At 35.2% G+C, this 26,990-nt stretch overlaps 1 protein-coding gene across 4 annotated transcripts in view; it reads right to left on the bottom strand.

Moving 5' to 3' along the window:
• The window catches only part of KIF20B (kinesin family member 20B), a 145,534-nt gene continuing 118,544 nt past the window's right edge, over window positions 1–26,990 (bottom strand). For all 4 annotated transcript variants that reach the window (XM_077125379.1, XM_077125382.1, XM_077125381.1 and 1 more), the window contains 7 exons: window positions 22,057–22,239; window positions 20,392–20,499; window positions 18,349–18,543; window positions 15,519–15,620; window positions 14,962–15,112; window positions 1,360–1,502; window positions 1–225 (listed from right to left, as the gene is read on the bottom strand). In XM_077125379.1, coding sequence (XP_076981494.1) covers window positions 148–225; window positions 1,360–1,502; window positions 14,962–15,112; window positions 15,519–15,620; window positions 18,349–18,543; window positions 20,392–20,499; window positions 22,057–22,239 — 960 coding nt within the window. In that variant the 3' untranslated portion in view covers window positions 1–147. The remainder of the gene's footprint in view (window positions 226–1,359; window positions 1,503–14,961; window positions 15,113–15,518; window positions 15,621–18,348; window positions 18,544–20,391; window positions 20,500–22,056; window positions 22,240–26,990) is intronic.

The raw sequence follows: 26,990 nt of genomic DNA, 5'->3' as shown, positions 1-26,990 counted from the left end.
GATTTTCTTTATTGAATATATAAAACAGCAATGTATATACAGAGGGATTTAGTGCATCATAATATATAATTATCTTTCAAAAGCCAGTATGTAAGTTACAATGATTATGAGTATGAAATTTATATCACAACATTCTCCATAACTGACTCATTTGGCTGTTTTTGTTCGAAGTCGTCGTTTGAGTATATGGTGATCACTTTCCTTTACTCTCTGGTCCATCAAAATCTGAAAGAGTAATTTAAAAAGTTTTAAACTATATAATTACAGTTTAAATATATATATACAAAATTTATAAACATAAAAATAAAAATTAGTTTACAATGAATAAGCTATGTTCACGTGCTCAACTGAAATAATAAGTACACGGTAATATTTTGTGCTTTTTGACTACAGGTATATTATCTTCTACAAAAATGCACGTATAAGAATTGGATTTTGTAAAAGATTCTTTCAGTACTACCTAATTCTAGAGTTAAAATAATCTAAACTCTGTACTGAATTGAGAACATTATAGCTTGTAAAAATTATTGAAATATTTGAAGATAACTCCTTCAAATAATTTTTTAAAAATCTTCCACAATAATGAGTTTATAATTTAGACGGTTCAAAGAACATTATATTGCAACTAAGAAAAGGAAATTATATGCTGAGAAAGTGAAAAACGACCAATTAAACAATATAACAGCTTGTCCTAATGACCCTAATTCTTTACCATCTGCCTTAAGTGTCTATTTCATATCTGATAACTACTGTTGCAAAAGGTGTTTCCTAATTTTTCTTGTGCACTTTCTGTTGAAGGTCTTCCCTTTAATTACTTTCCTATCTCCACTTTCATCCACTTAACAAATACCAGCATGATAGAAAATTAGAACCTGCTTTATAATAGCATAGGTTGTTCTGAATGAGGAGAATGAGTTATAAAGTCAGGGTAACATATATATTTCTTAAAAGAACTTTGTAGGCTTAGAAGAAAGATGGGAGAAGAAGATTAAATGTGAATTCTATATTTTTATGAAGACACTTGGGCACAGATTGATGCAACTCTTACAATAGTTAACAAGAAAAATAGATGTTTAAGGCAAATAAATTATTAAACAGTGTTAATTCTATTGATGGAATTAAGTTCCTGAGTTTTCAAATACAAATGAATATAAAACATATCTATTAACACAAAATTAATATTAATTACTATAAATTTAACACATTTGAAACTAGAAATATAACATTTCAAGCAAATGCTTCAAGAGATTTGATCTAAAAAACAGAAATTCAAATCATGTGATACTGAAATTATTATGAACACTTAATTAAAAAGATATGGTAAATTTTGTATTTATCAAAACCAAAATATTGGCTTACCAGTTGGCCAGAAATATCAATAGGAGATGAAATCTCATTGGTGTATAATTTCCGTTTGCCTCGTTTTGGTTGAGATGCATTTTCTTTACTTGCTTCCACTTCTGAAGGCTTTGAATAATTCATTGTTTCAATTAGCTTCTTTGCTGTGAAAAAAAAGTTTGATTCCTTAAATTAAAACAAAATATTTCTAATTGTAATGGTTTGAAATCCTTAATTAAAAAGAACATATACAAAATAATATGAAAAACACTAAAATATAAATGAAAAATGGACATGAGTAGATAATTCACAAAGAAAAAAAATAAATGCCTAAAACGTATGAAGTAATGATCAACCTCAAAAAAGAAAAAAATACAGATAAAATATCTTTTTATTCATGTCCAACATAGTGGAAATGTTAGGTAAATTACAGCGCAATGGAGACTCTCATGGGTTTGAGATATCCCTGTTCATGAATCGCTCTGCGCTCTCAATAAACCCACTTAATGCTTAAAACAAAACAAAAAGCCCAGTAAAAACTCAGGAGGCTTTAATTATTTGGAAGAGGTTTATGCTATGTTAATCCAAACAGGAAGATACACATAAAGTGGACTATGTAGCATTAAAAATAAGGTGGTAGATAAAGTTTAAGTACTGACAAAGATCGTCCATAATGATTATTAAGTAAAAGTAGTTTCTCAATTATGAGTCCTTTACTTATTGTAATTAACACACACATGTACAATGAAGGTTAGAAGCTAAACTGCTAAAAGTTGATTGTCTCTGGGAAATGAAATAATAGGACTTTTAACATTTTCTTCTTTGTGCATTTGTTCTTTTTAATGGACAATTATTGCTTTAATAGAAAACATATTTCCATTTAGAAAAAATCCTAGCTAGGAAATCATATATACATATACATATGTATATGTATATATGATATCAATTTTTTTAATAGAAAAAATTATGAAGGATGGATGCTAAATTGAGTCTATTATGTGCCAACCACTAAAGTAGGAGTAGAGGACATGAACAGGACATTTTGTTTTTTTGAAGCTTATACTCTAGTAGGAAAAATATTAAGAAAATAAGAACAAATAATTATAGTTTGAGTAGTACTAAGCAGGAAAAAAATAGTATGTAGTAATAAATATTAAGTGGGGCTGGGGATATGGATTAGTGATCAAGAGATGAAGGAAGATAGCTCTGATAAAGTAGCATCGGTGATGAGAGCTGAAGGAGGAGAAGGGAGCAGCCATGTGAAAAACCAGGGTGTATTACAGGTAAAACAAAAAACCAACACAAAAACAATGATCTCAAAGCAAGAAAAACCCCAGAATATTTTAGAAACTATCAAGAAGCTAAAAGGATTGAAGTTAGTTAGTTACCAAACTACAGAATAACAAGAAATAAGGTTGGAGAATCAGAAATCCAGGGATGTGGGAAATCATTAAAGGATTTAAAAACAGGAGTGATATAATTCAATTTTCATTTTGAAAAGATCACTCAGATCGCCATATACTGGATGTACAGAAAATAGGCAGGGTTGCAAAGCTGGGAGGGAGACCAGTAATAATTGAGTGATTTATTAACCATGGTTATTTGGTGGCAGAATTTTAAGAATAATTTGTTTTTCTTTTTTTCCCCCCTATATTTCCAAGTGATGCACAACAGACATGTATTATTGTTAAAATCCCCAAATCCTTAAAATTAGAAAAAGGGATATTAAGGAGGAATGGGCAGATGGCAGCTTAATGAGGTGTGGAATTTACTCCTCCTCCAGAGCAGCTAGTAAATAGCTAGGAACGATACAAAATGACTGATGGAGCTACATCAGTGACTGAACACATAGCATACACCAGTCTGGAACAGGCAGAACAGCTGAGATCCAGCACAGAATTGTAGTTCACCAAGTAGCAGAGGCCAGCATCCCTCCCACACTGCAGGCTGGTTCCCCAAGGGAAAAAGAAACGGATTTTACAAGCAGCAAGGGCTTGGTTCAACCAAGCTCCAAATGTGGAGTTAAAAAATTCTGACTACAGAAAATAGCCCTCCAGTACAGATTAACCTGGAATAAGCACAAAAGGTACTAGGAGATTTTGCCCTAGCAGGGAGGGGGTGGGGCTGATTAAAAACAAACAACCCAGAGGCTTTTTGAGTTAGCTCAAAATCCTGGAAAAGGGTTGGATCCCAAGAACAGTATCTGGAGATACAAAGAGCCACGAACCAACTTAAAACTCTTGATTGACAAACCAGGACCAGGGGTCCAGTTCTGAAAAGGCTTTTTTCTTTGGCATTGTTTCTACTCATTAAAAGTGCATTAGATAGAACTGGAAACACTCTCATGCTTCAGCACTACCCCAAACAAGGGTGGAAATAAGCTCCTCCGAGAGGCAAAGTAACTAGTCAGATGAAAGGAGTTCATTCCCTAAAGGCTGCACCTTCCCCAAGAGAAAGGTGGGGCCCAGCTCAAGTGGAATCCCTCCCTCAAGAAATTCAGGCCCCTATGACTGGAAAAACGTAGAAATTAACACCAACCTACAACCTTACCTCTATCTCAACCAACCCCCCTGCAGGGAGAGTCTTCTGAAAAATGTGTCCTACTAGGAAGTGGAAGATATGGCCCAGTCAAAGGAACAAACCAACCCCTCAAGTGAGATACAGGTGTTGAAATAACTAATTCAGGATGTTTGAACAGACATGGAAAAACTCATAAAAAATCACATCAATGAGCTGAGGGAGGATATAAAGAAGACACTGGGCGAACAAAAAGACGAACTCAAAAGATGGAAAAACAAATCACAGAACTTAGGAGAATGAAAGACAATAGAAGAGACAATAACAATGGTAAGCTACAACAATAGACTTGAAGAGGGAGAAGAAAAGATTAGTGAACTATAAGATTGGACATCTGAAATCTGACACCCAAAAGAAAATATAGGGAAAAGAATGGAAAAATATGAGCAGGATTTCAGGGAACTGAATTACAACATGAAGTGCACGAGTATATGTGTTGTGGGTGTTGCAGAAGAGAAGGGAAAAGGAGGAAAAAGATTAATTGAGGAAATAATCATTGAACATTTCCCATCTGTTAGGAAAGACATAAAATAACAGATTTTAGAAGTGCAGTATACCCCAAACAGAAAAAATTCAAATAGACATACTCCAAGACACTTACTAATGAGATTGTCAGATGTCGAAGAGAAAGAGAATTTTGAAAGCAGCAAGTGAAAAGCAATCCATCACATACAAGGGAAGTCCAATAAAACTATGTGTGGATTTCTCAGCAGAAACCATGGAGGTGAGAAGACAGTGGTATGATATATTTGAGATTCTAAAAGAGAAAATTTTCCAATCAAGAATTCTATATTCAGCAAAACTGTCCTTCAAAAATGAGGGGAAGAGTGTGGGCAGCAGTGGCTCAGTAGCAGAGTTCTCACCTGCCATGCTGGAGACCTGGGTTTGATTCCCAGTGCCTGTCCATGTCAAAAAAAAAAAAGAAAAAAAAATAGATATGACATATAATTCAAAAGACAAAATGGTAGAAGAAAGTACTGCCTTTACAGTAATAACATTAAATGTTAATGGCTTAAACTCCCCAATCAAAAGATACATACTGACAGAATGGATTAAAAACCAAGATCCATCTATATGCTGTCTACAGGAGACTCACTTTAGACTTTAAGGACAAAAACAGACTGAAAGTGAACGGTTGGGAAAAGATATCTCATGCAAACAACAATCAGAAAAGAGCAGGAGTAGCTATACTAATATCTGAAAAATAAGACTTCAAATGTAAAACAAAAGAGACAAAGAAGGACACCAAGCATTAATAAAAGGAACAATTCAACAAGAAACTATAACAATCGTAAATACTTATGTACCAGACAGAGTGCTCCAAAGAACATGAGACAAACACTGACAATGCTGAAGGGAGAGACAGACACCTCTACCATAATAGTTGGAGACTTCAATTCCCCCTCTCATCAAAGGAAAGAACATCCAGACAGAGGATAAATAAAGAAACAGAATTTGAATAATATGATAAATGAACAAGACTTAACAAACATTTACAGAACATTACACCCCACAACAGCAGGATACACATTTTTCTCAAGTTCTCATGGAACTTAAAGACAGACCACATGCTGGGTCACAAAGCAAATCTCAATAGATTTAAAAAGATTGAAATCATACAAAACACTTTCTCAGATCATAATGGAACAAAGTTGGAAACCAATAACTGGGAGAGGGCTAGAAAATTCAGATATATGGAGGCTAAACAATACACTCTTAAACAACCAGTGGATCAAGGAAAAAATTACAAGAGAAATCAGTAAACATCTTGAGGCAAATGAAAAGAAAACACACCATATCAAAATTTATGGGATGCAGCAAAGACAGCGTTAAGAGGGAAATTTGTTGCCTTAAATGCCTATATTAAAAAAGAAGAGCACAATATTTGATCATATGTATCCACCATCATTCGCTTCTACTTCTCAGTCAGTGCATCCTTTAACCAACTGCATTCATTAGGCATCATGCATAATGCCTTAAGTCCACAGTCCATCAACACTCTCAATTTTAGATGACTTCGTTGTTCCCAAGAGAAAGATAATCAATAAACACACCCTCACCAAATAGGAAATTTAAACATCCCTTTATCTCTTGTTCCTCCCCCCATTATTTACCTCTGCTTTTGCTGTGATACTGATGTTTTCCTGTTAAACATAGCCCATATGCATATATATGCCCATAGCATGAAATACAGTTTCCCCCCTGTACTCTGGACTTAAACACTCTTTGTACATGAATCATACCTTTGAAGTACTTCTTGAAAGAACTAATTTAGATTTCTAGTGTTAATCAGTGGGACATATAGGTCTATACAATCTTGTTCACCTTCAATATGGTAATATTATAGACCCACTTAAAGAAGGAAAGAAATAACGATTAGAACAGAAATAAATGAAATTGAGAACATGAAAACAATCGAGAAAATCAATACCAGAAGTTGGTTCTTTGAGAAAATCAATAAAATCAATGGACTTTTAACAAAGCTGACAAAACAAGAGAAAGGATGCAAATGAATAAAATCAGGAATGGGAGAGGAGATATAACCACTGACCCTGTGGAAATAAAGGAGGTAATGAGAGGATACTATGAACAACTTTATGCTAATAAACTAGACAACACAGATGAAATGGACAACTTCCTAGAAAGGCATGAAGATCCAACATTGACTTGAGAAGAAATAGATGACCTCAACACAGCAATCACAAGTAAAGAAATTGAATCTGTCATTAAGAAGCTCCCCAAAAAGAACAGTCCAGGACCAGATGGCTTCACATGTGAATTCTACCATACATTCAAACAAGAATTAGTACCAATTCTGCTCAAACTCTTAAAAAATTGAATTGAGGGAAAGCTACCTAACTTATTCTATGAAGCCAACATCATCACCCTAATACCAAAGACAGACAAAGATGCTACAAAAAAAGAAAATTACAGACCAATCTCTGTAATGAATATAGATGTAAAAGTCCTCAACAAAATACCTGCAACTTGAATCCATCAACACATCAAAAAAAATTATATACCATGACCAAGTGGGATTTATTCCAAGTATGCAAGGATGGTTCAACATTAAAAAAATCAATTAATGTAATACACCGTATCAACAAATCAACACAGAGAAACCATGTGATCATCTTGATTGATGCAGAAAAGGCATATAACAAAATTCAGTATCTTTTCTTGATGAAAAGGATAGAAATAGGGAACTTCCTCAACATGATGAAGGGAATATATGAAAAACCCCCAGCTAACATCATCCTCAATGAGGAAAGACTGAAAGCTTTCCCTCTAACATCAGGAACAAGACAAGGATGCCCACTGTCATCACTGTTATTTAACACTGTGCTTGAAGTTCTAGCCAGAGCAATTAGACAAGAAAAAGAAATAAAAGACATCCAGATTGGAAAGGAAGAAGTAAAACTCTCAGTGTTTGCAGATTATATGATACTATATGTCAAAAATCCCGAAAAATCTACAGCAAGGCTACTAGAAGTAATGAATGGGTACAACAAAGTGGCAGGGTACAAGATAATCACCCCAAAATCAGTAGTGTTTCTATACACTACTAATGAACAATCTGAGGAGGAAATCAAGGAAAAAATTCCATTTACAATAGCAACCAAAAGAATCAAATATTTAGGAATAAATGTAAGGATACAAAAGACCTGTGACACAGAAAACTACAAGAAATTGCTCAATCATGGAAGACCTAAATAAATGGAAGGACATACCGTGTTCATGGATGGGAAGACAAATATAGTTAAGGTGCCAATTCTACTCAAATTGACTTATAGATTCAATGCACTAACAATTAAAATCCCAACAACTTACTTTGCAGAAATAGAAAAACCAATAATCAAATTTATTTGGAAGGGCAGTGTTCTAGTTTGCTAGCTGCCGGAATGCAACACACCAGAGATGGATTGGCTTTTAATAAAAGGGGATTTATTTTGTTGGTTCTTCAGAGGAAAGGCAGCTAACTTTCCACTGAGGTTCTTTCTTACGTGGAAGGCACAAGATGGTCTCTGCTGGTCTTCTCTCCAGGGCCCTGGGTTCCAACAACTTTCCCCGGGGTGACTTCTTTCTGCATCTCCAAAGGCCTGGGCTGAACTGCTAGTGCTGAGATGAGGAATGCCGAGCTGCTAGGCTGTGCTACATTGCGTTCTCTCATTTAAGCACCAGCCAATTAAGTCAAACGTCACTCATTGCAGCAGACACGCCTCCTAGCCGACTGCAGATGTAATTAGCAACAGATGAGATTCACGTACCATTGGTTTGTGTCCGCAGCAACAGAACTAGGTATGCTCACCTGGCCAAGTTGACAACTGAATCTAACTAACACATGTCTACCCCTTGTCAACTTGGCAACTTCAAGCATCACCTTAAACAGATGTAAAAAATTCTCTTGCTGTGGACCTGTGAATCTCAAAACAAGTCCGGTGCCAATAAGCAAAGGAGGATATTCACAGGATACAGATTTTCATTTCCATAGGGAGAAATTGGAAGAAACACAGATGTAAAACCTGCAGGGCAAGCGCCATGGGATTTCAAAGTCTGAAAGTCATTCATCCTTCGGCTATAGGAAGTGGCAAGTCCCACTCTTTCCAAGGGCCTATGCAGTGGCTGGCCTCTTTCCAAATCAACCTCGGGGAACATCGAGGAGACCACCTCTGGGCTCCACTCTCTCCCGGCATCAGGGCCACCCCTGGGCTCTCTGCCATTTCTGGGGCACATGCTCAACCCCTCCACATGGTGGCAGCCAGGCTCTCCCAGTCCCCCAAGGAGCGTGCTCTGCCTTCTCCAAGGCCTGAGGCTGCACAACTCTTCCACTGCAATGAGAGGGGAGATTCATCCTCGCCCTTCAGGGTAAACTCACCCTCTCCATGTATATGGGTGGGTCCACTCTCCTGGTCGAGGTTTCTTGGCTTCAGACCCGAGCTTCCATGGTTCTTACTCTGCAAACTCCAATTTTTCCCTTTTGTGTCCTCCTTTGCCAAGATTGGCAGTGGTTCCATTTACACCAATAGTCTCTTCAAGCCCTCCAGGACTTCTCCATCAATCTCTTCACAGTTCCTCCAAAGTCTTCCCCTTAGCCATCCAAAACACCGTTCCAACAGATCTGGCATTTGCAAACCGCAGCAGCACCCCACTCTCCGGTACCAAATCTGTTCTAGTTTGCTAGCTGCCGGAATGCAACACACCAGAGACGGATTGGCTTTTAATAAAAGGGGATTTATTTTGTTGGTTCTTCAGAGGAAAGGCAGCTAACTTTCCACGGAGGTTCTTTCTTACGTGGAAGGCACAAGATGGTCTCTGCTGGTCTTCTCTCCAGGGCCCTGGGTTCCAACAACTTTCCCTGGGGTGACTTCTTTCTGCATCTCCAAAGGCCTGGGCTGAACTGCTAGTGCTGAGATGAGGAATGCCGAGCTGCTAGGCTGTGCTACATTGCGTTTTCTCATTTAAGCACCAGTCAATTAAGTCAAACGTCACTCATTGCAGCAGACATGCCTCCTAGCCGACTGCAGATGTAATTAGCAACAGATGAGATTCACGTACCATTGGTTTGTGTCCACAGCAACAGAACTAGGTATGCTCACCTGGCCAAGTTGACAACTGAATCTAACTAACACAGGCAGGGTTTCCCGAATAGGTAAAAATAAATTGAGAAAGCAAAATGAAGTGGGAGGTCTCACACTATCTTACTTTTAAGTACATTATGAAACTACAGTGGTCAAAACAGCATGGTACTGGCATAAAAATATATATACTGACCAATGGAATGAAATACAATGTTCAGAAATAGACCCTCTCATCTATGGGCAACCCACCTGGAAGAGCAGCCTCTTCAATAAATGATGCTTGGAGAACTGGCTATACATATGCAAGAGAATTAAAGAGAATTCATATCTCATACCTTATATAAAAATTAACTCTAAATGGACCAAAGACCTACACTTTAGAGCGAAGACCATAGAACTTTTAGAAGAAAATGTAGGGAATTATCTTATAAATCTTGTAATAGAAGGTGGTTTCCTAGACTCTGTACCAAAAGCACAAGCATTGAAAAAATAAATAGAAAAAATGGCAACTCCTCAAAATTAAACACTTTCATACATTAAAAAACTGTCAAGAAAGTAAAAAGGCAGCCTATACCATGGGAGACAATATTTGGAAACCAAATATCAGCTAAGGGTTTATTATCCAGAATATATAAAGATATCAACTCAACAACAAAAAGGACAAACAACTCAAAAAATAGGCAAAAGACATGCATAGACACATTGCAGAAGAGGAAATACAAATGGCACATGAAAAGATGCTCAACTTCACTGGCTATTAGGCAAATGCAAATCAAAACCACAATGAGATATCATCTGACACCCACTAGAATGGCCATTATCAGAAAAACAGAAAACTACAAGTTCTGTAAAGGATGTGGAGAAAGAGGCACACTTATCCAGTGTTGGTGGGAATGTAAAATGGTACAACTGCTCTAGAAGGCAGTTGGCAGTTCCTCAGGAAGCTGAGCATAAAATTGCCATATGATCCAGCAATTCCATTACTAGGTATATTCAAAGGACCTAAGGGAAAGGACACAAATGGACATTTGCACACCAATGTTTATAGGAACATTATTTACGATTGTCAAGAGTTAGAAACAGCCCAAATGTCTATCAGTGGATGAGTGGCTAAAGAAGCTGTAGTATATACATACAATGGAATATTATATAGTTGTAAGACAGAATAGTCTTGAAGCATGTAACAATGTAGATGAACTATGAGGACATTATGCTGAGTGAAATTAGCCAGAAACAAAAGACAAATACTGTATGGTCTCACTGATATGAACTAACAACTAATGAGTGAACTTGGAGAACTGAAGTTAAGAACACAGTCTCTGCATAGGGTAGAGATTGGACAACTGGTGCTGAAGGAATACAGATTCTGCAATAGGAATTTTTTCTGTAAAAATTCAGAAATGGATAGCACAATACTACCTGATTGAAGCACAATAATAAAAGTACACAGAATGAAGCTGAATGTTGAGTATGATAGAGGGAGAAGGGATGAGGCTATGTATGATACCAGAAGGAAGGCTAGAGGATAAATATTGAGATGGTATAATTTAGGAATGCCTAGAGTAAACAATGATGGTGATTAAATGTACAGATAAAAAAACATTTTTGCATGAGGAAGAATAAATGGATATCAATATTGCAGGGTATTGAAAATAGATGGTATATGGGAAAAAGTACACTCAATGCAAGCTAGGGTCTATAGTCAACAGTAACACTGTAATATGCTTCCACTGAATGTAATAAAGGGCATTTTGCCCAAACTAAACGTCAACAGGTAGGGGGTATTTCCTTTTCTTCTGTGGAAGAAAAGGAAATGTCTTCAGATAGATTATGGTGGCGAAGGCCTATGTATACACTTAGGCAGGATGGATGTGTGTTTTTAAACATAAAACTGTTTAAAATGAATAGAGAGAAACAAGTGCTACAGAAAATACGGAGAAGGAGATGTACCTATTCACTGCTAGTAGAGAAACTGAGAGGGGAACCCCTTGGAAGGAAGTGTGGTGGTTCCACAAGAGGCTAGGAGTGGGGTTGCCATAAGATCCTGAAACCCCGCTGCTCAGTATGTACCTGGAGGAATTGAGTGTGGGGACAGGAATGGACATTTGCACACTGGTGTTTATGGTGGCAGTGTTCCCAATCTACAATGGATAGAGGCACCTTAAGGGTACAACAACTAAGGAATGGAAGGGGAACTATGCTATATACATACAATGGACTACTGAGCAGCTGCAAGAAAGAATGAAGTTGTGAGGCATGCAAGTAGGTGAATGAACCTTAAGGAATGTTATGTTGAATGACATGTCAGAAACAAAAGGACAAATATTATCATTGTCACTCATATGGACTAACTAAAATCTAAAAACTCAGTGAAGTGAAGCCAAAAGCATGGGATATCAGTTTGGGGCCTATTGTGAAGGGTCCTAGATCATAAGCTCTTACAGCAGTCATATTTATTCAGGAGTTGTAACTGTTATTTCCAAATTCTGAGACACTGAGCTGCTTGTTTATTACCTGGTCACTCCCAGAAATTTCGGGTGTTTATATGACACTTGAAAGTCAGAGTTAGAGCTCTGAAGCTATGAATGTCAGCAGTGCCCCACACAGGAATTGTTTAAAAAGGTGAAAAAAATGATCAGACTACAAGTAGAGATATGAATGAAGTTGATCTGGATAGGCCTAGGGTAAATCAGAATGCAGGGTAAAGGATGATATTGTGCATATGTTAAAAGTTCAACTTCTGTGTAAGATCGAAGAGACAGAGAGATGTTTATTTGGTGCAAAATTTATATTTTGGGTAGTGCATTTTCTAATTTAATTTGTGTGGTCAGTTTGTTTGAACACCACTAATTACATGGAATCTTGAATAGGGCATGAGATTTTGTTGGTTTATCCAGGTTAGTATGATGCCCCAATACATCCCAGAGTAATCTAGGCAGTGAATAAAAGTATTTGCAAAGTCGCCTTGGGGGCTGGGGAGAAAGAAGGTAATATTTAAACTTCCCTATTTGCAGAATTTCTGATATTCATGCAAGCAGTGGAGACAACCAAATCAATAGGCCAACCCCTTAATCTTGAGGTTCGCCCCTATGAAACTTATTTCTGCAAAGGATAGGCTAAGACCACTTAAAATTAGGCCTATGAGTCACCCCCAGAGAACCTCTTCTGTTGCTCAGATATGGGCTCTTTCTCTAAGCCAACTCAGCGGGTGAGCTCACTGCCCTCCCTCCTACGTGTGACATGACTCCCAGGGGTGTAAATGTCTCTGGCAATGTGAGACAAAAATCCCAGGATGAGCTGGGACCTGACATCAAGGGATTGAAAAAGCCTTCTAGACAAAATGGAGGAAGAGAGAAATGAGACAAAATAAAGTTTCAGTGACTGAGAGATTTCAAACAGAGTTGAGAGGTTATCCTGGAGATTATTCTTATGCGTTATATAGATATCCCTTTTTAGTTTACGGCCATTGGAGTGGCTGGAAGAAAGCATCTGAAACTGTTGAGCTGTGTTCCAGTAGCCTGATTCATGAAGACAATTGTAGAAAGGTATAACTTCTAAAAGTATGACTGTGTGATTGTGAAAACTTTGCATCTGATACTTCTTTTATCCAGGGTATTGGACAGATGAGTAAAAAAAATATGGGTAAAAAATAAATAAGGTGTACAAAGGGTAAAATAAATACTAGTGGTCAATGAGAGGGAGGGGTAAGGAGTATAGTATATGAATTTGGTTTTTTTCCCTCTATTTCTTTTTCTGGAGTAATGCAAATGTTTTAAAAAATGATCATGTTAACGAATACACAACTATGTTATGATATTGTGAGCCACTGATTGTACACCTTGTATAGACTGCATATGTGTGGAGATTTCTCCATAAAAATATTTTAAAAATTAAAGAAAAGGATATCTTATAATTTTGAAATAAGTTTGAAAAAGAATCCACACAGGTACATAGGTAAGGAAGTTGTTAAAGAACTGAGTTAATGAAGTAAGGAAATTATGCTATGAGTACCTCCCTCTCCTTAAAATTTATTTGATTTTAATATGACAGTCAATATAATTCAGATAAAATGCATAAGAATCTAAAAGCAACAAACTCATCTCTCCAAATTTAGATACTTAACAGTTTAACTGTTTGTCCTTCTAGATACTTTCTATGTGTCTACAAAACTTTACATTTAAAAAAAAGTACATGTTTTTCAAAATAGATATACAAGTGGATCTGATAGATCTCAAATTTTTCATTGAGGCATGCTGTGGCAAACTCTCAGCAGCACTTCAAGATATTTTAATTTTTCATGGAAAATAGTAATATTTCATAGTGCAAGGTAATTTACAGTTTCAAGATGACAATGGCATTACCTTCCTTTTGATGATGACATATCTTTGCAACCTGAGCTTTCCAAAGCTGAATTTTAAATGTTTCTTTAGCCTTAAGTACTTAATGGATGAAATTATTAGGTGTTTCTTTTGGCACAGAGATACAATGAAAAAAATTTCTGAGACATTGAGGTTATGGTGAACCAAGAAAGTCTGTAAACCTCTATGGTAAGTTTTCACACTATTTTTACACAACCTAGTTGACTCAATTCAACTATCCCTGCTTCTATTTTCCCTTCCCATTCTCCCACCTGTAGTCTCTGATTCATCCTATTGCTTCACTTAGGTAATCTCATGAAAACCCATTCTTCTACCTCCTCTCCCTGCAACACAAGTCCTTTCACTTTCTACACGATAGATGCATACTGTTACCTGGAATTGCCTGAACTTTCTCTACACTGTCGTGGTACTCTGGTTAAAACTCTTGACTGTTAGATGTGCATGTACACACATCCACACACATGTATAATAGATGTCTTCACTATATTACAAAAATAAAAAAACCACTAAATAAACTATTTTTGCATCTGAACTCAGTAGTTGTTTTAGACATGTCATATAATGTTTTTGACATATTACATATGGATAGGTAAAGGCTACATAAGCACAGTAAAAACTGCTAGGACCTGTACCACAATACTAAAATGACTACCTCTCAGTGGTGTAATTAGGGTATAAATATTTGGGGCAGGCAGGAGGGTCCCTAGACTGCCCTTCTTCCCATCTATTAAAAGTCTTGTCAACTTTCAGTACCCAGGTTAAATCTTATCTCCTCCATAAAATCTTTTCAGAGACCCTTAATCCAACCTCTCTTCCCTCTAATACTATCGTAGCACTTTGCTTATACCTCTATTACTACATTAAGCAGCCTACCCTGGATCAATTACTTACATTAAGGTCTTATCCTCCACTACATAACGAACACCTGGGCATATCACCCTTTCATTTGTTTTCTCCCATAGTACTTAGCATAGGACAATACCTTTCTGAAGTATAATATTCACTGAATTGCTGTGGAGTTTATATACCAATCAGATATTAGGAAAGACCCTACACATAAAAGTTCATTTAATTAATTCTCTCCAAACCTTTTGATTGAAGAATTGTTGGAGAATGATGTAGGAAGTCTCCAAATTTTTGTAGTGTTCCCTCTTTTTTCTTAGTGTCCAAGTTTACACTAACTGTGGATGTCTGACTCCGTAAGGAATATGTTTTCTTAGGTGATGGACGTGTAGAAACCTAATGAACAAACATTTTTTAGTTATTGTTGATAAGGAATTGTTACAAGGAAATAACCTATCGGGGCTTAGATGGCCTTAACTAAAGTAGAATCCAGGAAGCCACAAACAGGTTATGAAAACTGAGGTGGAAAATTTGGGATTAAGTATATGAGGAAAGGGAATAAGTGTGACAGTTTTAAATCAGAAGGTAGCACATCAAGAAGTGCCAGCTACTGGCCACTTGCAAACGTTAGATTGTAATTCAAGGTGAATTATATATAAAGGAAATGGAAGGTAAGTGGGTTGTAATTGGACAAAAATGGATTTCTGCATAATTATTAATAAGAATTTGAAGTCTTTATTTTTTGTCTTTGATAAATATAAATCATGAAAACGGTTAATTTGGGACACATAAAAAGACATACTTTTTGTTCCTTTTTGATAGGAGACTGTTTATGCTCTGAAATGGGGAACTTCAAATTAGTTCTGGGTGCTGCATTCTTCTTATTTTCACTCTTCACCAAGTCCTAAAAATAGTGAATTTCAGCACTGGTTAATTTTGTTACAGGATTTCTTTCTCTGTACTTAGACAAAAATTACATGAAAGGCTGTATATCACTTAAGATAATAGTTCTTGATAAGTGGGGGCGGGTTTGACCCCTTGGACATTTGGCAATATATATAGAAGCATTTTTGGTTATCATTACTGCAGAATAGAAAACTGAGGTGGAAAATTTGGGATTAAGTATATGAGGAAAGGGAATAAGTGTGACAGTTTTAAATCAGAAGGTAGCACATCAAGAAGTGCCAGCTACTGGCCACTTGCAAATGTTAGACTGTATTTCAAGGTGAATTATATATAAAGGAAATGGAAGGTTGTAATTGGACAAAAATGGATTTCTGCATAATTATTAATAAGAATTTGAAGTCTGGCAAATGATTCGAGGCCAGGGATGCTGCTGAACACCCCTACAATGCACAGGATGTCCTCCCACAATAAAGAATTATCCAGATTAAAATAAATATCAATAGTGCTGAGGTTCAGAAACCCAAACTAAAGATATAAATTTTTCATACAAACCACAAACAATGAAATTACATGAGCTAAATGGAAAACAGAAAGGAAAACTTTTGCTTAAACCCTGTCTTTAAGATATAGCACAAGGAGGTGCAAGGGTAGCTCAGTGGTAGAATTCTTGCCTACCACGCGGGAAACCTGGGTTTGATTCCCAGGCCATGTACTTCCCAAACAAACAAACAAACAAACAAAATTCAAGAAATGGTGCTGCAATAATGGGATACTCACATGGAAAAATAATGACATGTGATCCCGTCATATAGCATACCAAAAAATAAAAAAAAATAAAAATAATACAGCACAGTAATTTACCTGCTCTTCCTAACTCCAAAATCATACAGAACATCTATATCTAAGACTGCTAATCAAAATTTGGCAATATCAAAACGAAACAATAAAAGAGACAAAAAACTTCACCATAAGCACAGGTAAAATGCAACAATTAAGATATATTATGATCTGTTTTTCCTACTAACTGGACATGGCATCTTACTCTTCTTTTCCCCATAGCACCTCATGTAGAACTATGCTTTTGGTGGATACATTCAGTGAACTGAACTACTGCAAACCCTAGTTGCACCAAAGATTATAAACCTAAAAGAAACAGAAAGCAAGAAGAGAAGCAGGGAAAAGATCATGACTGAACTTCAGAATTCAACTTACAAAGTAGAAGTCATAAGGGTCATAAGCAGCACATTCCATGAAAGGGAAAAGACAGATAATAATCATGGAAAACAAAGACAGACTTTATAAGGCTAGGCCAGCAGACCTGGAGTATTCAGTAAAAAACTCACTGGAGTCTTCACTGTGTTAGAATACAGCACAACAGAAATAATATTCTTAATGAGGATCTTAGTGTACCCAGTTTACTACACCAGTGAAGACTTAGCAAAACTAGTTAAAATTTTAAGGTTTCTCTATGGTTCATCTATATACAACCATCTGTAAATCTTTCCTGAAATATACATAGAGCGTATATACCAATAGTAACATGAAGAAAAGATCTGTATTTGAACCCTTTTGAATATTACACCGAATTTCTTTCTTTTTCTCTTGAAAAACCAGATCAAGGAAGTCAACACATGATGATGAAATTTAAATACTTTGCATATTAAATGTAAATTAAATACAGAATAAAAGTTAACAAAGGCTCTATGAAATGATCTATAAAGATGTTCTGTGTGTGGCAGCAAAACCATACTAAATAATATTACTCAGCAAATTTATTACCTGATAGAAAGCCTCAAGAATATGGTTTATACTATTTTTGCTCTTCCACCAGTTTGAAAATAAAGTACTCTTTAAAGGAGTATAAAAAGGTGGAGAAAAGTTATTTTGCTAAAGAGTTTATTAGTTTTAAATTTAAAACAAGTCATTTTAAAAATATCTACTACCAATTATTATGTACTACCACACATGCAGAGCAAAAGCCAGGCATGTTACGCATATTATCTCTAATCATTATTTTAAAAAGGAGGAAAATGAGAATCAGAAAGAGTATGTGACTTGCCAAGTCTGCCTGGCTAAAGATGTGGTAGAAGGTTGGGAGTCCTACAATCAAAAAGGTAGCGTTAGAAGAGGTAAAATGGTTTTTACTATACTACTACCAAGACCCAAATTTTAATACTAGCAATGGAAAATAATTTTTCCTTTGAAACCTCCTATGACCATAAAAGAGTCTACACAATCTAATTAGCCATTTCCGTTTCCCTGTTTTCTATATCAACTATTTTCCTCTTCTAATGGAGGCAGAGTGACTAGGTCAGAGTAGGACTGTTTTGTTTTGTTTTTTCTTTTTTTGGATGGGCAGGCATTGGGAATCAAACCCAGGTCTCCGGCATGGCAGGATGGCAGGCGAGAACTCTGCCACGGAGCTACTGTGGCCTGCCCTAGGACTGGTATTTTGAAATAGCTCTCCAATACAATCCTTCTTCAAGTGACCTAGCACAGCTTCACTAGAACAAGGGAGCTACATATTGTATTACCCATAAGACTTTTTTGTTGAAGACTAAAAAATGCAGTGATGTTCTAAAAGGGTATAAAATATAACTATGATTTGATCTTTAACAGCAGTGTTTACAAAGAGGAGGGCCATACAGTAGAGCTTAACCATGGACTATTACAGAATTTAATAGTAAGATATGCTTGTCAAATTTACTCATCAGTTAAATATTTACCTCCACGACTTCATTACTCTTCTTCAGGGCCTTAGAAATCTTAACTGTCACTGGTGAAGTACAACCAGGATGTCTGACTGCAATTTTGTTTGGTCGTAAGGGCGTAAACTGAATTTCTAATTCAGGTTTAGGAAACCGAGTAGTTTGATCATATTCTGCTGACACTTCACAAGAATCAAGAACTACAGATCCATCCTACAAAATGAAAAAAAATAAAATCTCTAACAACAAAAATTATAAATAAAGTAAATTAGAAAAGTCGTATTTGTAGAATATTAATTTATAAGTCACAAAGGATTAATCACCTTAATGCTTACAATGAACTGGGAAAGATAAAGTGTGCTGATTGAAATTCACCATAGCAAGGACAGAAAGAATGAGGTATCATATATTCTTCTTCAGGTTTATGCATGGTATGTTAAAATTATAAGGAAACTTAGAGATCAGTATTTCCCAAACTTGTGTGATTTTAAAAATTACCTAGAGAAACCTGTCTTTTTTTGAAGATCCCTGAATGCTACCACAAACCTACTAAAACAGAATTTCCAAGGGAAATGTTTGGGATTTTTAATAGGCATCCCAGTAATGGTAGATTAAAAATTCTTTGCTGCTCTTTCCATTGAGAGGTACAGTGTCATGGGGTGACTTTAATGACTTCCAAGACAAATAGTAAGTAACATAATGGTTCTAAGGCTAAATCATAAGAAGCCTTACAACTAACCTGTCCTCTTGGAAAGCTTACTCTCAGAACATTCAGCCTCAAAATGCTCCATCTCAGAACCCAGTTATCATGTTGTTAGAAGCCCAAACCACAAAGACCACATAATAGGTCCACTGAACTCCCAGAATCAACTACCACCTATGGGAATGAATCATGTTGGACTTTTTTAGTTGAACAATACAAGAGCAAGAGAAATCCATAAAATAGCATAATAATACTATCCTCAAAAGCTGTGGTATAAAGAATAACTGCTTGAATTCCTAATATTGGATTTTTAGCTTTTAGAGCAGCATATAGATATTCCTGGGGAAAATGTTCCATTACATGTGAATGCCCATGTAACCAAGAACTAAACTTCTTTTATGGATCAATTTCAAATTTTTCCACACATGTATGATCTATATTAGGTCAGTGCTTATTATTTGAAGCTCCTCCAAGAGCTATTAAGGAAAGACCAAGAGAAAAGGAATGGCTCATGTTACTTCCCCAGGTTAAAATGCCCTTCTCTGTAGGTGAACATTAATCTTCAAGATCCAGCATTAACACTGCTTTTCCTAATACCTTCCACAACCATTCAGGCAAAAACTCATTATAAGCTCCTCAGTGTTCCTTTTAGCACTCGCATCATTCCTCTATTGTACACTTAGCCCGTAAGTTAAGGTCAAACAGGTTAGTCATTTATATATCCATCTTGATCCCTCACCCCTTGAAGATAATGTTCGTGCCTTATTTATATTTCTATCTTCAGAGCTTAGCAAGGTTCCCAACACTGAATGTTCCTAATAAATGAGTTTAAAAGATAAATTTTAAAAAGTAATTTTACATTTATAATCTTTAAGTGACATATAATTTTTAAATATCAAACCAAATTTCTCTGTCTTATTCAAAGTGATTCATAGCACCCTAAGCCCACTGGAAATTAAGGTAACTCATTGTGAGCTACTGAGATTTGGAGCAAAGATATTAAGAGGGCACACAGTTTAAAAAAATACTATTTATTTGAACACTTATAAAGGAACCTTTTATGAGAGGAAACAATCACCCTTATTTTATCTTTTGTGGAATTTCCAATTTCTGATGATGAAGCTTGTCTGAACAGCTTGTTGAGAAGAAATTAACGATCATTCAGGGATCTTATCTCCCTAAAGAATTTCACTTCTCAAAAGCCTCTAAGTTTTCCTTTACATAGAGAGAGTACATACAGCCAACTGATGCAGCAAAATACCTGCAATAATTGATTACACTTACAAGACATTTAATAATCAATAGTCATTAAAGTGGATTGTGTTAGCAAATTAAGCCATTGCTTTACATATACTCACCTCTACTTCATTCATGGACATTTCAAAATTTAACTGAGTTTCAGTTTTAACTCTGTCAGGATCCTCTGAACTAACATATTTGGGCTTGATATCCAAGGTTTGCTTATCCTAAAATAAGGAAATATTAATGCAGCATGCCATTGTAACTTGAAAATATAATAAAATACCTCACATAAAGAATATAAAATTAAGATATGAATGGACTAAACAGTGGAAATAATTATAGACTTCTTCAGTGATAGGCTATCCCTTCTACTTCCTCTTTCATCTTCAGAAACTCAGGAAAGGCTGGGTACCTTTCGGGACTCTTTGAAGTCTGATCTAAGGAGGAATTTGAAAAATTACTTTCAATTTCTAAAGAGCTTACTTACATTCTCTCATTTTAATTTCATTGTAACTAAGATTTGGCAAGAATCATTATTCTCTTTCCAGATGAAGAAAGAGAAATCCAGAGAAGTTAAATGACATGGTCAAGGTCTGTATTGATTTTGTATCCCTAAACAATGTTTTGAAAAACTAAAACCTTCTTGGGAATGAAACAATATTAGAGAAAGGCTATTTTGATAACTAAGCTTTTTCTGGCTGCTCTCTTTTCTTCCTATCATTTTTTCACAGGGTGTGGTGTGTTTTATTCCTATTATCTTAATGTGATCTATAAAGGTATTTCAGATGACATTTTTATATTTGATAAATTCCAACATGGATCTTCTAATTGCAATCACTGAAATCTAAAGTCAAATACATTTCTTAAATCAATTACCCACTGTTACCAAATAAGAAAGGCTCTATTAAACTCACAATGGGAAAAGCAAATAGCATGTACTGACTGCCACTGTGATAGGAACTGTGCTAATTGTTCTATAATGCTCTCACAACTCTATTAGGAAAATATTATTATTGTATTTTAGATGAAGTTTAGATATGTTAAGTAACTTTACTCAAAGGTCAAACCATAGCCAGCAGTTGAATTTGTGCTATTATACCACGAAATTTTGGAGCAGACAATCTTTCTCTTAGAATCATGAAAAGTCTTCTCAAGTGAGACACATATAATTTTTTCCTGTTGTCAAAAGGTTTTTAGATCAGCAGATTTTTAAGAGCAGCAGATCATTTATTCTGGAAAGACTAGCTCTGAATGTACCCTGACGTAATTTAACTGGGAGGTAGGCAGCTGTCTGTGAAATGCAATCCTCTCTTTATCCAAGGTCCTCGGTTTCAACATAACATCATAAGAATAACTGCTTAATGACTCACAATGTTACCCTACCATTGTGTTCACTTTCAAAATAATTCATATATTTATATAATAAATTTAAGGATGGGCCCAAGCATGTAAATATCACCAATAAATATCACCAAGAGTATAAGTTGGATCACATTTCTACATTTTAAAGGTAGATTGGTGACTAAACTATAAATCATTTATTTTCTAGTAACTGTATCTTGGAAATATGATCAAAATACTGAAGAAAGTACTATTTCTCAGTTTGTTATTGACAACTCTGAAAATTCAAAATCGATGAGAAACCTCCAAATAATTTTTTAAACTCTCACTTCTCTATTGTCTACTGAAATTTTTAAATTTTTGAGTTATTCAATTAAATAATTCCAAAACATTCCTACATCCAATAGAAAAAGACATAGTAAAAACAAGATTGAACTGACTGTTTTATAAGCCTCTGATGTAACCTCTTTTTTTTTTAATCGTTCAATTTCATTATCTTTCTGAGTATTACTGGAGATCAGTGCTTTCAGCTGTATTTCTAAAGCTGCAACAAGTTGATCTCGTTCTTCTCGCCACTTTTGAAGGTCAGTATCTTTCTCTGCCAGCTGCGCTGTAAGCCTTTCCTAATTAGGAAATAAAGAAAATGTTAAAAAAAAAATTTTTAAATACTGTGAACGTAAGAATATTCAGAAATTTTTATTAGAAGTAACACTATGATTACAACTGTGAATAAGATAATGTAGTCAAGCCTACATAAAACATTTTACTTATAATTCACATATATATTAAATATCCACATTCTATATTTATACCTACTGTACCTCATTCCAAAATTTGGCTTCCTGGTCCTATCTTTTAAGAAATAATTATAACTTTAAAACTAATTCCTGCATTTCCCCAATAGGTTAAATTATAGCTTTTAAACTAATTTCTGCCATTTCCCAATAAGGTAAAACAACAATAAAAAAAATGACAGAACAAACAATGAAGAAATTAAAATTTTAAAAACATCACTTAAAATGGGATAAAAGACCATGAAATTCTTTGTGGTAAATCTAAGAAAATATGTACAAGATCTTTTTTACTAAAAACTACAAAGGATTGCTGGAAGAAATCAAAGAACACCTAAATAAATGGAAAGATATCCTGAGTTCAGGATCAGAAGACTCAATATTGTTAAGATATCATTTCTTCCCAGATTGATCTATATAAATCTGGGAATTGCCTACAATTCAAATCAAACTCTAGAGCTGTGTATGTGTGTGTATGTGCAAGTGGAGTGCTAACTCTAAAAGTTACATGGAAAAACAAATGATCAAGAATAGCTAAAACAACATTTCCCTTGTATGTAAAAAAAAAAAGAATAGCTAAAACAGGGCAGGCCATGTTGGCTCAGCAGGCAGAGTTCTCACCTGCCATGCCATAGATCTGGGTTCGATTCCCACTGCCTGTTCATGAAAAAAAAAAAGAATAGCTAAAACTATTTAAAAAAAAAAAGAACAAGACAGTGTTACAATGGTGTAAGGGAAAACATAGAGACCAACAAAACAGAAAAGAGGGCTCACAAATGTATGGTCAATTTAATTTGACAAAGGTGCTGAAGTAATTTAATAGGGGAAAGAACAGTCTTCAACAAGTGGTTTTGGAATAATGGAATAGCCATATGAAAAAAAAAATGAACATGAACCTAATCTCATATCAATCACAAAAATTAAGGCAAGATAGATCATATACCTAAGTATAGCTAAAATCATAAAACTTCCAGAAGAAAACAGGAGAAATCTCTATGACTCTAGATTAGATTAAGATTTCTTAAATATTCATGGTGAAGAATACACAACTATGTGATGATATTGTGAGCCACTGATTGTATAATATGGTTGGACTGTATGTGTGTGGATATTTCTCAATAAAAATATTTAAAAAAAAAGATTTCTTAGATATGATACCCAGAGCACAAACCATTAAAAAAAAAAAAGATTATTGGACTTTATCAATATTAAAAACTTCTGCTCTTCAAAAGATATTGTTAAGAAAACAAGAATGCCATAGGTTGGGAGAAAATGTTTACAAAACTCCTATCTGATAAAGAACTTTACTAAGAATATATGAAGCACTTGTATAACTCAAAAATGAGAAGAAAAACAAACTCTTAAAACAAAAAATGGATAGGTACATGGGTGGTTCGGTGCTAGAATGCTCGCCTTTCATGAAGGAGACGTGGTTCGATTCCCGGTCTATGTAACACCCCCCCCCCCCCAAAAAAAGAGAAAGGACAGAAGATACAAATAAGCATTTCATCAAAGAAGAGAAATGGTCATTAAGCTCAACATCATTAGAGATCAAGGAAATGTAAATAAAACCTCAGTGAGATACCACCCCACACCTACTAGAATGGCTAAAATGACAATCACACCAACACCAAGTACTTGGCAAAGATACTGAAGCAACTGGGAATCTCATATATTGATAGCAGAAAGGCAAAATGGTATGGCTATTGTGAAAAAACACTGGTAGCTTCTTATAATTTAAATGTATTTAATACTCCTATGGATTTGACCAAGAGAAATGAAAGCATGCCTACAAAGATTTATACGTAAATAGTCACAGCAGATCTATTCATACTAGTCAAATATGCAAAAACTGGAAACTACGAAAATACCCAACAACTAGTTAAAGGATAAGCAAATTGTGGTACATCTATATTATGGAATATTTCAAAAGAATAGAAAAGAACAATCAATAGATCCATGTAATAACATGATCTCGAAATCATTTTACTAGGTGAAATAAGGCAGACACAAAGGCTATATATGTAATTCTAGAAAAGGCAAACCAAAAGGACAGAAAACTAATCAATGGTTGCCAGAAGGTTGGGGGAAGAGGATTAACTACAAATGTGCATGAGGGAACTTTGTAACGGAAATGCTCTATATCTTGTGATGCTTATATACAGTAAACATGTCAATTATGTGTATAATTAAAAACAGTGAATTTTACTGTCTGTGAGGTACGTAAATAATTTTAACTTTTAAAAATTGACATGTCAGATTTACTCTCCAGAGTCTTTTATTACCTGCTATAATTTTAAAAGTCTACTAATAAAACTTCCCTCAATCAACAACATAGATAACTACAAATGTTAAATTCCATATTTTTATTAAACATTAGTATACTTGTGATTTGCTAGGAATAATGCCATATGTAGCTCATAGGAAAATGTCTTTCATATGGCCTAAAATGCCTAGAACACCAGTCACTCAATTTGGAACAGATGACAGACCAATCTGGAAGGAATGTTTATCCAGTGAAGCAATGAAAACTAAACATGACAAGCCTTATATGTTATAATTAAGAAACTTATGGACTTCTCCTTTGGGAAATAAGGCTTATCAATGATAATCCCAGTAGATGAAGTGGGATTATGAAATTAGTTTTTGGAAAGACAAATCTATTCTTGTTACTATATGTAAGAGAGGAGACACCGGTACCAGATATCATCTAAGAGACCTTCTTAGTGGTTCACATTAGAGATGATATAGGTGTCAACTAGAGGTAGCTGCAAATAAAGAAATATATACGAATCATGATTAAAGACTTGAGAGACCTTGGTGACTAACTGTATAAGCAGCCAAAATGAAGAAAAAAAATTAAAAAGTGCTATTAAAGTAATAAACCAGGGTGACTACTAAAATAGAAACAATGAAATTTTAAACAGGCAAAGAATTTGAACAGAAACTCTCCAAAGAAGATAATTCAAATGGTGAACAAGCACATGAAAAGATGCTCTACTTCATTAGTCATTAAGCATATGCAAATCAAAATCACAAGATACCATTCCACATCCTCTACAATGGAAATTATTAAATACATGGAAAATAACAAGGGTGGGAATGCAAAAGGGTACAGTTACTGTGGAAAACAATTTGGCAGTTCCTTAGAAAGTTTGAGAGAATGAACTGGAAATGTCCATCAAGTAGCTAAAAATTCATGATTAGAGTTAAGAAAAACTTTGCTCAAGGATGTAAAAAGCAAGCGTGATTATTTCATTTTTGTATTCTTTCAGATTTTGCTTAAAATTTAAAAACTTCTATCTTCTAATGGTGGACTAAACGATTAGGACCAAACTCCTTGCTAAGAAAAACAAGAATTGCTAGGCAAAAAATATCTTGGCAGAGTGTATGAGGCAATGTTGATTTAAGGGGAAAGATGTGAAAGAAGACACATGGAGAGATAATCTCCCACTGTGGGGCTACTTTCTCACTGGAGGCGTCAGTTAATTCCAAAAAATGCAGCTCAGAAGCTTAAGAGTGTTTTAAACAGGACTGTTGTGCTAGTGGGTATGAAAAATGGAATCTAAAGCCTGAAAATAGTGAAGCAAGCAGAAAACTGCACATATGGTATTAGGTTGGGATACCAATGGGATATATCCTACCCATAAGGGTAAAGCAGAGTAGTAGACTAGCCTCCTGCAAGGGTTGAAGCCTGCCTTTAAATCATCTCAATCCCTAAAAATGGAGTATCTTTGTCCTGTATCAAAGAAAGATACAGGAAAAATGTAAATCTTCTTTGTAGAAAGATAACAGCATTCTAGGCATAATTATATGCCCAGTTTTTCATATATGCTGTCAGGCACTCAGAAATAACTGGGCACAAATGAAGAGACAAGAGAAAAAAATACACAGATACTACAAATACAGAATTATTCAGTATAACCTTAAACATAAAGGAACATTAAAGACAACATTAGGAAAGAGCAGATGACAGGAAATTATTTTTTAAAAAACTAAATGGATCATTCTATGAAGCCAACATCACCCTCATACCAAAACCAGGCAAAGATATTACAAAAAAAGAAAACTACAGACCAATCTCTCTAATGAATACAGATGCAAAAATCCTCAATAAAATTCTAGCAAATCGTATCCAACAACACATTAAAAGAATTATACATCATGACCAAGTAGGATTCATCCCAGGTATGCAAGGATGGTTCAACATAAGAAAATCAATTAATGTAATACACCATATCAACAAATCAAAGCAGAAAAATCACATGATCATCTCAATTGATGCAGAGAAGGCATTTGACAAGATTCAACATCCTTTCCTGCTGAAAACACTTCAAAAGATAGGAATACAAGGGAACTTCCTTAAAATGATAGAGGGAATATATGAAAAACCCACAGCTAATATCATCCTCAATGGGGAAAAATTGAAAACTTTCCCCCTAAGATCAGGAACAAGACAAGGATGTCCACTATCACCACTATTATTCAACATTGTGTTGGAAGTTCTAGCCAGAGCAATTAGGCAAGAAAAAGAAATACAAGGCATCAAAATTGGAAAGGAAGAAGTAAAACTATCACTGTTT

Source organism: Tamandua tetradactyla, chromosome 13 (assembly GCF_023851605.1).
Source record: "Tamandua tetradactyla isolate mTamTet1 chromosome 13, mTamTet1.pri, whole genome shotgun sequence".
NCBI classification, from domain to species: domain Eukaryota; kingdom Metazoa; phylum Chordata; class Mammalia; order Pilosa; family Myrmecophagidae; genus Tamandua; species Tamandua tetradactyla.
The sequence above is the reverse complement of the archived record's forward strand: the minus strand, read 5'-3'. Positions and strand labels throughout refer to the sequence as shown.